Source organism: Nycticebus coucang, chromosome 12, assembly GCF_027406575.1.
Source record: "Nycticebus coucang isolate mNycCou1 chromosome 12, mNycCou1.pri, whole genome shotgun sequence".
Taxonomy (NCBI): Eukaryota; Metazoa; Chordata; class Mammalia; order Primates; family Lorisidae; genus Nycticebus; species Nycticebus coucang.
In genome coordinates this window covers 72,363,153-72,377,998 of record NC_069791.1, presented here as the reverse complement: position 1 = coordinate 72,377,998, position 14,846 = coordinate 72,363,153, and the positions used below count along the sequence as shown (strand labels likewise).

The 14,846-nt window shown below is 43.7% G+C and overlaps 1 protein-coding gene across 5 annotated transcripts in view; it reads right to left on the bottom strand.

Moving 5' to 3' along the window:
• PRKRIP1 (PRKR interacting protein 1) overlaps nt 1-14,084 on the bottom strand; it is a 55,018-nt gene extending 40,934 nt beyond the window's left edge. For 2 of the 5 annotated variants that reach the window (XR_008373438.1, XM_053557490.1), the window contains exons 1-4: nt 13,895-14,067; nt 13,078-13,156; nt 6,106-6,206; nt 491-576 (exon numbers count right to left, since the gene is read on the bottom strand). Coding sequence is in view for 3 of the 5 variants with exons in the window: in XM_053557490.1 (XP_053413465.1) it covers nt 491-576; nt 6,106-6,206; nt 13,078-13,156; nt 13,895-14,020 (392 nt within the window). In the remaining 2 variants the exon portion in view is untranslated. Of the gene's footprint in view, nt 1-490; nt 577-6,105; nt 6,207-13,077; nt 13,157-13,894 lie in introns of those variants that run through there. The other 3 variants (XM_053557486.1, XM_053557489.1, XM_053557487.1) reach the window with 3 other exon arrangements.
• Nucleotides 14,085-14,846: the final 762 nt, after the last annotated feature.

The following is a 14,846-nucleotide window of genomic DNA, read 5'->3' as shown; positions in this document are numbered from 1 at the left end:
CTATTTTTAGAATTCTGCTCAGCTCTCTAAACATAGTGAGACCATTTACTTATTTAAAACACAAACATATACATATGTACACATACACAGAGACTATATAACGAGGTAGTCACTTAGGAAGGTCGAGGACTCTGAGTGAAGGAACAAGCTAAGTGGGAAGTTTGGTTACAGCACTTTGTTAGACCTGTTATTAAATAGAGAAGTGAAAGAGAGACACAGAAATTAATGTGATCATGAAAGTCCTGACTTCTCAGATTTGGAAGATCTGTTGCAAACTGGAGGGCAATAAGGGAACTTGTTCTCTGCTAAGGTACTAAAAGCAAAGTCATTCTTCTACCAGGCTGGCCCACCAAACTTGTTAACACCCACAATCTCTACAGGTCACACAGATGAGCTTTGGTCTGCAAGAACCCAGTTCATCCATTAACCACCACTGTCCTATTCCCTGCCCTAAATCCTAGTGCAGTTATGGGAGGCCGGGATCTCTTACCGCTTTTTCCGCCGCTTTGCAGTCTGCTCCTCTGCAGCAATTTTATTCTTTTCCAGTCTTTTCTGGAACTCTGCGTCCAATTTTTGCTGTAAAACACCCACATCATTAAGAAACATTCTGATCTGGGTGGACTTTAGAAGGTTTCATTTGGGCTACGTATGAGGGCTCTAGAAGTCACATCATTGGGGGCACTACAGAAACCACCCAGATCCCCAAGGTCACTCAGGGCAGGTACTCAGTGTATGGCTGATGGAAAGTAATTCTTCCAGTTCACTGAGATACCACTCACTTACAATAAAATATAAAAGAGAAATGTGAGGGGGGAAACACAAAGGATTCCTTGAGGGCAGAGATAGTTCTGATTGTTTGGCCAAGGCCTGGGACACTGACATATATAGATCATCACATGGAATGATGAGAGGGCCAGAACTGCATAATTTTCTTTTCTTTTTTTTTTTTTTATTGTTGGGGATTCATTGAGGGTACAATAAGTCAGGTCACACTGATTGCAACTGTTAGGTAAAGTCCCTCTTGCAATCATGTCTTGCCCCCATAAAGTGTGACACACACCAAGGCCCCACCCCCCTCCCTCCGTCCCTCTTTCTGCTCCCCCCCCCAGAACTGCGTAATTTTCAAGCCCTAACCCTAGTTGCAGTTACAAAATAACATGCACCATCCACAGGCAATACCTTCTACTAAATACACACACACACACACACGTATTGTATTATTTCTTCTCAGAAGTTCTGTTTCCAGGCCTGTTTCCTCATCTATAAAATGGGATAAATGATAACTCCTCTCTCCCAGAGGAATAATGAAGCAAGATAATTTATAGAAATGGGCCCGTAAACTACAAAGACATCTACTGCTACAGAGTCATTTGTCATTTCTTATAGTGATAGCCATAAAAGTCAATGGGGTAAAAAAAGCAGGAGCCGGCAAAGGAAGAAGGCGTGCCTCCACATGGGCTGCACTGCCAAGGCTGTATGGATCGAATTAGAGAGGCACAGAAACCAAACATCAGAATCCCCTTTCAAGAGCAAAAAATATCCCTTCAAGAAGAAAACCAAGCCTTAATTAGAAGACAACTAGAAAGCAAATGAATTAAATCTAAAAGCACTTGGTTTGATTAGAAACTAAGCCATAAATGCCTTATTGTGCTTAAGAAGCTGAATTCAGCAATAAGTGAACAAAACAAGGATAAACAGAGAGCCCCAGTTGGCTGCTGCCATCTGGCAGAGGCAAGGTCTCAAGCAGGAGTAACCCACCAGCGTGACAATCCCTTATCAGTCACTGGAAAAGGATGAGGGTTCCTTGCCTCTCCGTATTTAAATGTCTGTCAAGGTTTGTGAAACAATTTTCTGTGTTTTCTCTGGACGCTGAGTCAATATATAAAAACTTGACTCTAATTTATGGTGCTTGTGACAACAACCTGCTCAATTTCCTCCTCTCTAAAGTAGTTAAAAAAAAAAAAGTGTTTCTGGGCGGCGCCTGTGGCTCAGTTGGTAAGGTGCTAGCCCCATATACCAAGGGTGGTGGGTTCAAACCCAGTCCCGGCCAAAATGCAACAAAAAAATAGTCGGGCGTTGTGGCGGGTGCCTGTCATCCCAGCTACTTGGGAGGCTGAGGCAAGAGAATCACCTAAGCCCAAAAGCTGGAGGTTGCTGTGAGCTGTGACACCTCAGCACTCTACCAACGGTGACAAAGTGAGACTCTGTTTCTAAAAATAAATAAATAAATAAATAAATAAAAATAAAGTGTTTCTGATAGTTTCTATACACAGAGCATTATTTCTGACAGTGGCAAACCCACTACAGTGACACAGCTGTGTCATAAGCTACCTAAAACTTCCCACTAGAATTGAGAACGTTACCACCAGGAGATGGCAGTAGTTAGGAAAGAACAAACAACATCTAAGCACCAAAAAAGGTCGCAGGACAAGCAAATATTAGGTGAATACTGGCATAGTAATGACCCAGTTTTGGCCATACCAATAAATCCTTACATATTTTCTTCTGTATCTTGGCTGTCTCTTTGGTTTAGTATTTTCTCTAATAAAATTTTATTTTGAAAAGTTAAAAGAATTATGTCATACATATACCCATAACCTTGTTTCAACAATTATCATTTTGCTATACTTTATTACACACCTATCTATGCCTCTATTTATCTATCAATCCATCTTTTTTTTTCTGTGCATTTCAAAGTTGCAGGCATCAAGACATTCCATTCTTTTTTTTTTTTTTTTTTTGCAGAGACAGCGTCTCACTTTGTCACCCTCCGTAGAGTGCCGTGGCGTCACACTGCTCACAGCAACCTCCAACTCCTGGGCTTAGGCAATTCTTTTGCCTGAGCCTCCTGAGTAACTGGGATTACAGGCACCCGCCACAACGCCCAGCTATTTTTTTTGTTGTTGCAGTTTGGCCAGGGCCAGGTTTGAACCCGCCACCCATGGTATATGGGGCCAGTGCCCTACCTACTGAGCCACAGGTGCCACCCCCTGAATATTTAATTTTTAAAAGCCTTTTCCCCCCCTTTATATAGGTAGAAATTCTCTTAAGTCTGATTATCTTTTTATCAAAGTCAAATGCTACTTGGCCAAGTGGCTTCCTCTCCCTCATAAAAAGAAGACAAATAGGCTGGGCATGGTGGCTCACGCCTGTTACTGTAGCACTGTGGACTTGCTGGAGTTCAGGACTTGGAGACCAGCCTGAGCAAGAGCAAACCCTGTCTCTAAAAATAGCCTGGTATTGCGCAGGCACCTGTAAAATATATATATATATATATATATATTTTTTTTTTTTTTCCAAGACAAGAGTTTCATGTTGCCCTCGGTAGAGTGCCGGTGGCATTATAGCTCACAGCAACCTCAACCTCTTGGGCTCAAGCTATTTTGCTTCAGCCTCCCATGTAGCTGGGACTACAGGCGCCAGCCACAATGCCCAGCTATTTTTTTTTGTTGTAATTGTCATTGTTGTTTGGCAGGCCCGAGCTGGGTTCGAACACACCAGCTCTGGTGTATGTGGCTGGCACCCTAGCTGCTAAGCTACAGGCGTGGAGCCAAGGCTCCTGTACTCTTAGGATGCTGAGGCGAGGATTGCTTCAGCCTCACAGTTTGAAATTGTATCTGTGAGTTGTAATGCCACAGCACTCTACCAAAGGTGACAGAATGAGACTCCGTCTCAAAAAAAGAAGACAAATAGACTTCGTTTTTTTTTTTTTGCAGTTTTTGGCTGAGGCTGGGTTTGAACCCGCCACCTCAGGCATATGGGGCCGATGCCCTATTCCCTTGAACCACAGGTGCCGCCCAGCTTGGGTTTTTTCTTAAGACAGAGTGCCAGGGTGTCATAGTTCACAGTTCACTCAGAGTGCCATGGTGTCATAGCTTACAGCAACCTCAAACTCAACACTCAGAGTGCCATGGTGTCATGGCTTACAGCAACCTCTAACACTCAAGTGATTTTCTTGCCTCGGCCTCCTGCACAGCTGGGACTACAGGCATGTACTACCACACCTGCCTAGTTTTTCTATTTTTGTTTTGTTTTGTTTTTTTTTTTTTTTGAGACAAGAGTCTTATCATGTTGCCCTTGGTAGAGTGCTGTGGCATCACAGCTCACAGCAACCTCAAATTCTTGGGCTTAAGTGATTCTCTTGCCTCAGCCTCCCAAGTAGCTGGGACTACAGGTGCCCGCCACCATGCTCAGCTATTTTTTTTTTTTTTTTGGTCATCTTTGTTTAGGAAGCCCAGGCTGGGTTCAAACCTGCCAGCCCCATGTATGTGGCCAGTGTCCTAACCGCTGAGCTACAGGTGCCAAGTCTAGTTTTTCTATTTTTAGTAGAGACAAGGTCTTGCTCTTGCTTAAGCTGGTCTCACACTCCTGAGCTCAGGCAATCTACCTGCTTCAGGCTCCCAGAGTGTTAGGACTTCAAGCATGAGTCCCATGCCCTGCCTAATAAGTGTCATTTTGAAGTATCTGAATCTCTCTTAAGTATACAAATGTGTTCTATGAAATAACAGACACCATGGCTACACTGAAGAAAAGGATTTTTTTTTTTTTTTTTTTGAGACAGAGTCTCATTATGTCACCCTTGGTAGAGTGCCCGGGCGTCACAACTCACAGCAACCTCAAACTCTTGGGCTCAAGCTATTTTCTTGCCTCAGCCTCCCAAATAGCAAGGATTACAGGCACCTGCCAAAACGCCTGGCTATTTTTATTGTTGTCGTCACTGTTGTTTAGGAGGCCCGGGCTGGGCTTGAACCCGCCAACTCTCGTGTATGTGGCTGGCACCGTAACGACTGAGCTAGGGGTGCCGAGCCTGAAGAAAAGGACTTTTTAGGTGCACATTCTAAAATTAGTAACAAAGAGGAATCCCTCATGTAGTGTTGGGAGAAGTCAGATGTATATTTGGGAAATCAAAAAGAATCAGCCAAACACTTAATTTTTATTAACAGTAAGATGGGCAAATATAGGAGTACGATACAAAGGTCAATACATTTTTTTTTTTTTTGTAGAGATAGAGTTTCACTTTATGGCCCTCGGTAGAGTGCCATGGCATCACACAGCTCACAGCAACCTCCAACTCCTGGGCTTAAGCGATTCTCTTGCCTCAGCCTCCCGAGTAGCTGGGACTACAGGCGCCCGCCACAACGCCCGGCTATTTTTTGGTTGCAGTTCAGCTGGGGCCGGGTTTGAACCCGCCACCCTCAGTATATGGGGCCAGCGCCTTACCGCCTGAGCCACAGGTGCCTTACCAATACATTTTCTTTTGATTCTCATTAATAGTCCATTAAAAAATATAAGGGATCACCTAACACTACTGCTGTCAAAAAACTTAAAATACCTTTGAATAAATGAGACTAGAAAGTCAAAACCTCTATAAATCATCATTGAGAAATACAAAAATTTACATGAATGAAAAAAGATACAAGTATTCCAGATGAGATGGATAAACATCAGAACATCGATTCTCATTCAAGGTAAATTACAGATCAAGTAAGATTTCTGGTGGGGATTAAATAGCTCCAAACTTCAATTAGAAAAATAAAGTAAAATGTCCCAAGGGCACTTTGAAAGGGGATCAGGAAAGATGTTTCTGGCTCCTTAGCCAAGTAAGAGAAAGCTTAACAGCTCTTAAAGTACAATTTCTTAAGCAATTCTCAAGCTCTTCTTTTATGTCTGTCATGAAAAACACCGGCCTCAAAATTAGAAAACCCAGATTCTCAAAGGAGACACAATGAAAGCACACTACTATTCACAGCATACACATAGCTAACTGTAATCAGGCAAAAAGAGAACAGAGAAGTAACAACTCTGAGTGGGATCCCCTGCTTGCTGTTTGTTACACAGCAAATACCCTAGCCGGGAGAGAGGATTCTGCTGTGCCCTGCCACACACAAGGAAGACTCCCAGCCCTCCTTCCTATCCTAGTGTATCCATTCTGCTGTCCTGAGGCTGACCAGGGGTCACCTAGACTCTGCTTTCCATTCTAACTGTAGAAGGGCAGCCCTCATACAAGCCCTAATCAGTTGTTTCTACACTTCCTCAAACACTTTTATCTAAAGGCTAAAAATGCACTGTCCAAAGAGGGCTCAGCCAGCCTCTCAGGTCACTGACCTTCTCAGCCATGGCATCCATGTAGTCCTGGCGCTGGTATTCTCTCCTGCGCAGATGCCTATACACATGGAACTCTCCACTGCCAGCCCCAGCACTTGAACCTGTAGCCAGAACAGTCCAGAGTTCTAGATGAAATCCAGTTACCAACACAAGCCACCCCTAAACAAAAGGAAAAAACTCAAAGTAATGGAAGGAACCAGGCCTGCCTTGCTCTCCACTGTACCCCAGAACTCAGTCCCTGGCATGTTGTAAGCACACTTACTTGTTGCAGGAATGTTGAATGTGAAGTCACTAAAAATCCCACTTCAATGCAACATTAAGAGGAGGAGGAACAGGCCGTGGTTCACTGATTTCCTCCTCTTCTATAAGTTCACATTTGATACACTAGATTTCTAGTGAGTTGAAAACATGTTCATGTTATATTCAATGGAAAAGTGGGTTATAAAATAGTATAATTAGAACAATCATATTTTTATAAAAGCATTGCTATAGGGTCTCACTCTGCCACCCAGGCTGGTGTACAAGGGTGCAATCACAGCTCACTGTAACCTTGAATTCCTGGGATTATGCAATCCTGCCTCAGCTTCTGAGTAGCTAGGATTACGGGTACATGCCACCACATCTGGCTAATTTTTAAAATTTTTTATAGAGACGGGGTCTTACTATGTTGCCCTCGGCTGGTCTCAAACTCCTGGCCTTAAGTAATCCTCCTGCTTCAGAGGCCTCCCAAAGTGCTGGGATTATAGGCTCCAGCCATCTCACCAGGCTCATTTTTTCTTAAATGAGCAGTTTTGACTATGAAGAGGTTTAGGTGGCTTTATCAGAATGCTACCAACAAAATGATGAAATGACATGTGGTTCTAACTTTTTATACCTCTATTTATTATTATTATTTCTTTTTTTTTTGCAGTTGTTTTGACCAATGCTGGGTTTGAACCCACCACCTCCGGCATATGGGGCCGGGGCCCTACTCCTTTGAGCCACAGGCACCACCCCTATTTATTATTATTATTATTTTTTTTTTTTTTGTAGAGACAGAGTCTCACTTTATGGCCCTCGGTAGAGTGCCGTGGCCTCACAGCTCACAGCAACCTCCAACTCCTGGGCTTAAGCGATTCTCTTGCCTCAGCCTCCCGAGTAGCTGGGACTCAGGCGCCCGCCACAACGCCCGGCTATTTTTTGGTTGCAGTTTGGCCAGGGCTGGGTTTGAACCCGCCACCCTCAGCATATGGGGCCAGCGCCTTACTGACTGAGCCACAGGCGCCGCCCTCCTATTTATTATTTTTTATAATTACAGGCATACCTTCTTTTATTGCACTATGCTTTATTGTGTTTTTTACAAACTGAAGGTCTGTGGCAACCCTGAATGGAACAAGTCTACTGGAGCCATTTTTCCAACACCAAGTGTTCACTTCATGTCTCTGTGTCAAACTTTGGTAATTCTCAGAACATTTCAAACTTTTTCATTATTATGTTTGTTATGGTGATCTGTGATCAGCAATCCCCCACCCCCCAAAAAAGAGAATCTTACTGTTATCCCAGGCTAAGAATGCCCTGACCTCAGCCTAGCTCATAGCAACTTCAAACTCCTGAGTTCAAGCAATCCTCCTGCCTTAGCCCCCCAAGTAGCTGGAACTACAGGTGCTCACTACAACATCCAGCTAATTTTTCTATTTTTAGTTGATATGGGGTCTTACTCTTGCTCAGGCTGGTCTGGAACTCCTGAGCTCAAGCAATCCTCGCACCTCAGCCTCCCAGAGTGTTAGGATACAGGTGTGAACCACCACACCTAACCAGTGATTAGCAATCTTTGATGTTAACTAGTATAACTGTTTTGAGGCACCACAAACTGCACTCTTGTAAGATTGAATCAATAAACGTTACATGTGTTCTGACTACATGACCAACCGGCTCTTCTCTTCTCTCTCTCTCCTTGGGCCTCCCTATTCCCTAAGACAATAATATTAAAATTAGGCCAATTAATAACCGTACAAAGACTTCTATCAGTTCAAATGGAAGGAAGAGTCATAAGTCTCTCACTTTAAATCAAAAGCTAGAAATGATTAAGCTTAATGAAGAAGGCATATCAAAAGCAAAAGGCCAAAATCTACACCTCTTGCATTAATAGCCAAGTTGGTGAATGCAAAGGAACAATTCTTGGGCTCGGTGCCTATAGCTCAGCGGCTAGGGTGCCAGCCACATACACTGGGGCTGGCGGGTTAAAACTCAGCCCAGGCTTGCCAAACAACAGTGACAACTACAATAAAAAAAAATACCCAGATGTTGTGGCAGGTGCCTGTAGTCCCAGCTACCTGGGAGGCTGAGGCAAGAGAATCACGTAAGCCCAAGAGTTTGAGGTTGTTGTGAGTTATGACACCATGGCACTCTACCGAGGGTAACACAGTGAGACTCTGTTTCCAAAAAAAGGGAAGAATTCTTGAAGAAAATCAGAAGTGCTACTCCCATAAACACACAAATGATAAGAAAGTGAAAGAACCTTATTGCTATTGTGGATTATTGCTATTGTGGAGAAAGTATTAGTGGAAGATCAAATCTTAACCCAGGGCTAGGCTCTAACTCTTTAATTCTATGAAGGCAGAGAGAGGTGAGGAAGCTACAGAAGAGAAGTCTGAAGCTAGAAAAGGTTAGTTCACGGAGTTTAAGGAAAAGAAGCATCTCTATACATAAAAGTATAAGGTGGGCCAGGTGTGGCTCACACCTATACCTGTAATCCTAGCACTTTGTGAGGCTAAGAAGGAAGGATCAATTGAGGCCAGGAGTTTGAGACCCCGTCTCTATAAAAAACATACAAAAATTAACTGGGTGTGGTGAAAAACATACAAAAAAATTAACTGTGTGTACCTATAGCACAAGCTACTCAGGAGGCTGAGTTGGTAGGATCACTAGAGCCTAGGACTTTGAGGTTGTAGTGAACTATGATTATACTACTTGTACTCTAGCCTAGGCAAGAGTGAGGCCCTGCCTTGGGGGGGGGGGCGGAGCAGGTTAAACAGTATGATATAGAAGTTGCAATAAGTTATGTAGGAGACACAGCTAAGATCATTAGTGAAAGTGGGCAAAATAAACAACAGAGTTTCAACGTAAGACAAAATAGTCTTACAGTGGAAGAAAATACGATTTCGGACTTTTCATAGCTAAGAAGAAATCAATGCCTGGCTTCAAAAGGCAGGCTGACTCATTTGTTACAGGCTAATGCAGCTGGTAACTTTAAGTTGAAGGCAATGATCATTTACTGTTCAGAAAATCCTACAGTCCTTAAGAATTATGCTAAAGCTTCTCTGCCTATACTCTAAGTAGAACAACAAAGCCTGGTGACAGCAGATCTGTTTGGTCTACTGAGTATTTTAGCCCACCATTGAGACCTACTGCTCAGAAGAGCAGGACATCCGGCTTCCAGCTCGGAACTTTGGTACTGTCAGCAACCAAAGAGAGAATTAAATATGGGTGATACTGAGAAAGGCAAGAAGATTTTTGTTCACAAGTGTGCCCAGTGCCATACTGTGGAAAAAGGAGGCAAGCACAAGACTGGGCCAAACCTCCATGGTCCCTTCGGGAGGAAGACAGGTCAGGCTGCTGGCTTTTCTTACATAAACGCCAATAAGAACAAAGGCATAACCTGGGGAGAGCATACACCGATGGAGTATTTGGAGAATCCCAAGAAGTACATCCCTGGAACAAACATGATCTTCACTGGCATTAAGAAGAAGGGAGAAAGGGCAGACTTGATAGCTAATCTCAAAAAAAGCTACAAATGAGTAATAGATGGCCATTCCCTTATTTATTACAAAAGAGAAATATCTCATGGCTTTTTTTTTTATGTGTACCATAATTTGATTGGTCTCATTTACCAGAATTCAGATCATGAATGAGTGACAGAATATTTTTGTTGGACAGTCCCGGTTTAACTAAGACTGGCTTGTGGTTAAATGAATATGGTCAGTTTTTTGGATTTTGATAGTGATTCCAGTTCAGTAAATGCTATCACTGTTTTCCATTTCTAAAGATATGTTCAGATTTAATTAGTGATGTTTACCTTTTCACAAAGGTAGTAAATTGCCATCCCAAAGCCTATTGAAGATTGGTTTTATATTAAGATTTATATAACTGATTATGTGAATATATTTAAATACTGGGGAAATCCCCTCATTGTCTCAGAACCAAGCAAGACTCACTGGTGTTTTAATTGGTGTTCATTAGCCTGTTAAAGGTGAGGGCTGGAGAGAAGGTAGTAATGTTTACTTTGTACTTCTGATCTTTATTATGCCAATCTAATTTCCCTGGGTCTACTAAAATGCTGCCTTTTATTTATTGAAAGGCATGTTAGTGTGGTTTATGTGTAATGTCAAATAAAGAATATTTAACATTAAAAAAAAATATATATATATATATATTACTGCTCACTGACAGTGCCACTTGGTTACCCAAGGACTCTGATGAAGCTGTTCAAGGAGATGAATATATTTTCTATCTTTCTTTCTTTTTTGGGGGGTGGGGAGTGGAACAGAGTCTTACTTTGTCACCCTCAGTAGAGTGCCATGGCGTTATAGTTCACAGCAACCTCAAACTCTTGGGCTTAAGTGATTCTCTTGCCTCAGCCTCCTGAGTAGCTGGGACTACAGGCACCCACCACAACACCAGCTATTTTTAGAGATGAGGTCTCACTCTGGCTCAGGCTGGTCTCAAACCTGTGAGCTCAGGCAATTCACCCACCTCAGCCTCCTGAGTGTGCTCGGATTATAGGTGTGAGCCACAGTGCCTGGCCAAGATGAATAAATTTTCAACCCTGCTAACACATCTATCCTGCAGCTCAAGGAGTAATTTTGACTTTCAAGTCCTACTCTTTTCGAGACTGAGTCTCAAGCTGTCGCCCTGAGTAGAGTGCCATGGCATCACAGCGCACAGCAACCTCAAATTTTTGGGCTTAAGAGATCCTCTTGCCTCAGCCGCCCAAGTAGCTGAGACTACAGGCGCCCACCACAATGCCTGGCTATTTTTGGTTGTTTGGCGGGCCCGGGTTGGATTCGAACCCACCAGTTCCCAATCCACTTGAGCTATAGGCGCTGAGCCTTAAGTCCTACTCTTTGTTTTTTTGTTTTGTTTTGTTTTCTGAGACAGAGCCTCAAGCTGTCGCCCTGGGTAGAGTGCTGTGGCGTCACAGCTCACAGCAACCTCCAACTCCTGGGCTTAAGCTATTCTCTTGCCTCAGCCTCCCAAGTAGCTGGGACTACAGGCGCCTGCCACAATGCCCGGCTATTTTTTGGTTGTAGTAGTCATTGTTGTTTGGCAGGCCTGGGCTGGATTCGAACCCACCGGCTCTTGTGTATGTGACTGGCACCTTAGCCACTTGAGCTACAGGCGCCAAGCCAAGTCCTACTCTTTAAGTAATAGATTTCAGGGGTGGTGCCTGTGGCTCAAAGGAGGTGACGGGTTCAAACCCAGCCCTGGCCAAAAACTGCAAAAAAAACAAAAGAAAGAAAGAAAGAAATAGATCTCAGTTCACTACATTTCAGGCAGCGAGGGCTCATGCCTATAATCCCAACACTTTGGGAAGCTGAGGTGGAAGGATTGCTTGAAGCCAGGAATTCAAGACCGACGTGGGCAACATAGCAGGGCCCTATCTCTTAAAAAAAAAAAAAATCTTTTTAGATTAAAAAAAAAGAAATAGATCTTTTAATAGCTGCCATAATTCTGATGGATCTGAGCAAAGTAAATGGAAAACCTGGAAAGGATTTACCACTCCAGACACCATTAAGAACATTTGTGATTCATGGGAGGTCAAAATAATCCATATTAACAGGATTGGGAGGAAGTCGATGTCAACCCTTACGCATGACTGTGAGGGGTTCAAAACTTGAGTACAAAAAAGGGGAACTGCAGATGTGGTAGAAACAGCAAGAGAACTAGAATAGGAAGTAGACTCCGAAGATGTGACTGAATTGCTGCAATGGCATAAACACATGAAGACTTGCTTCTCATAGATGAGCAAGGGAAGTGCTTTCTTGAGCTGAAATCTACTCTTGGTGAAGATCCACGAACATTGTTAAAATGACAACAAAGGATTTAGAATATTTCATAAAATTAGTTGGTAAGTCAAACTTCATCGTTGTCTTATTTTAAGAAATTGCCACAGCCACACCGAGCTTTAGCAACTACCACCCTGATCAGTCAGCAGCCATCAAGATTGAGGCAAGATGCTCCACTAAAAAGATTACAACTTGCTGAAGGCTCAGGTGGTCATTAGCATTTCCTAGCAATAAAGTTATTTTTAAATTGGGCGGCGCCTGTGGTTCAGTCGGTAAGGCGCCGGCCCCATATACGGAGGGTGGCGGGTTCAAACCCGGCCCGGGCTGAACTGCAACTGAAAAATAGCTGGGCGTTGTGGCGGACGCCTGTAGTCCCAGCTACTCGGGAGGCTGAGACAAGAGAATCGCTTAAGCCCAGGAGTTGGAGGTTGCTGTGAGCTGTGTGATGCCATGGCACTCTACCGAGGGCCATAAAGTGAGACTCTGTCTCTACAAAAAAAAAAAAAAAAAGTTATTTTTAAATTAAGCTGTTATACTGTTTTTCAGGCATACGACTACTGCACACTTAACACTCCATAGTATTGTATGAACATAACTTTTGTAAGCATGGGAAACCAAAAAATTTGTGTGATACACGTCACGGCAGTGGTTTGGAACCAAATACATACTATCTCTGAGGTATGCTTGTAATGTTTGCTAATTTAAGTCAACAATAAACCATTTCCATTTAGAAAAAAACACAATGCATTAAGAATAATGCAGAAGAAAATTATCTAGTGCTAAACCATAAACAACTATATCTCTTCAGTGTAAAAGCAAAATACTGGACCAGTGAACATTCTTTTTCCTATTGGCGATCTAATTAACAAATACTAACTGCAGTTTTTCATATCTACCTTTAAAATTTACACACACAAATATAACATACCCATTACATCTCGGACAAATTCTGGGGGAGGTCGAGGTGCCCATTCATTCATTTTCTCTGGAATTGGAACTGCTTTGTCCTGCAACATTTAAACATGAAGATATTCGTAAGCATAAACCTGTTGACAAAGTTATACCTCTAATAACCAAAGAATTTTAACTCGACTAGTTAAATAGGGTTGCTTTGCTCCTTGGACACAGACGCGATTTTATCTTCTTTCCTGCCTTGGGTGTACTTTATTCTGTATGCTCTGAGGTGCAATACAGCCCACACCTTCCCAGAGTAGTATTCAGAAACCTAAGCCACGGTTTATAGCTAGAAACCTCCAATTGTAATACTAGTAGAGGAGAAAAATCAAGCCTTTCTAATCAAAAGTATATGAGATCTTCTCACCAAATTGTTTTTATGACTCAAGGACTGACGTCCAGACAGGGGAAGGGAAGAATGCCTTGCTTCAAGTGTCTTGGCTAATCTCTCCTAAAATCGGTGCTGTTTAGAAGAAACAAAACCTTTTGCTAACCTGAGCATTGCATCTTTTCACTCTACCGCTTTCGTTCACATAAAGTCAAAACTACAAAGGATCTTAAAGCACAGGAAGCTGCTCCACTGCGCCTTCATCCTAGCTGGGATTATTTAAGGATAAACGAGAAGCTCACTATCTCCCGGGCAGCCTACGCCTTCCCTAAGACAACTCTAGGAAGTCAAATATTGAATTTTTGCATTTGGAAGCAGGAAAGGTGGGTCCGCCGCTCCGAGAGGCGCCAGGACGGAAGGGGGTCGGCCTCGAATGGGTTGTGAAGCCTAGGCGTTGTCTTACCGGGTTCTTCATGAGCCGCTCCAGCTTGAGCCTCTGTTCTTCTGCCGCGTTCTTGGGGATGACAAGCGCCTGAGGCTCCTTCCTGGGCCTAGGCGGTCGCACCGAGGAAGCAGCGGAGCCCGCCATGATAGCTTTCCAACATCCCCCGCGAGCAACAGAGGCGGCGCGCACGTATGACGACTGAGTCGCACGCGTTGACGCATGCGCAAGCTCCAAGCCCGGGAGGTTAGGTAGGCGTCGCAAGCCGGAAGTATGTTGGTGAATATTGTTGAGCCGGAGGCTGGCTTGGGTTATCTTGATCCAAGCTGCCCAACTTCATTTCCTGTTTCTGACCAAATTGCTGCAACCCAATTCCCTCGTCCCTGGGGGAAAGGTGGACCTCAACGCCTGGGAAGCCTGGCCCCCGCCGACCTTTCTAGTCTCGGTGGGCGACGTCGCGCCACCGCGCCTGGCTCTCAACATCTCCTCCTGCCCGGCTATCCTTGCTTTGTTTTGGCGATTACCTGAATCTGGTCCCCTCCTCCATTTCTAACAATCTCCTGTTTATATTAGCGCAAATATGTCACTGAGCTCTCCGAAGATTGGGGCTTATCTCCTTGTCCCCTTGGATTATTCCGTACCTGGCCCCCAGCAAATACACCTCTGCTGAGTGAATGAGCCTTTCTTAGGAGAAAGAGAAAATCCTCGCTTACATCTGGAAGCTGGCCGGGCATTCACAGATAGGCCTTAGTGTTCTATTGAACGTAGATAGTTTCCCAGGACACTAGCTTCACACAAGGCCATTCTTTGACCGTGATGGAGGAAGACATAGACATGTGATCATATTTAAACTCAAAACTCACATGAAAAATTGTTCAAGGCGGCAGCTGTGGCTCAAAGGAGTAGGGCGCCGGCCCCATATGCTGGAGGTGGTGGGTTCAAACCCGGACCCGGTCAAAAAAAAAAAACCTGC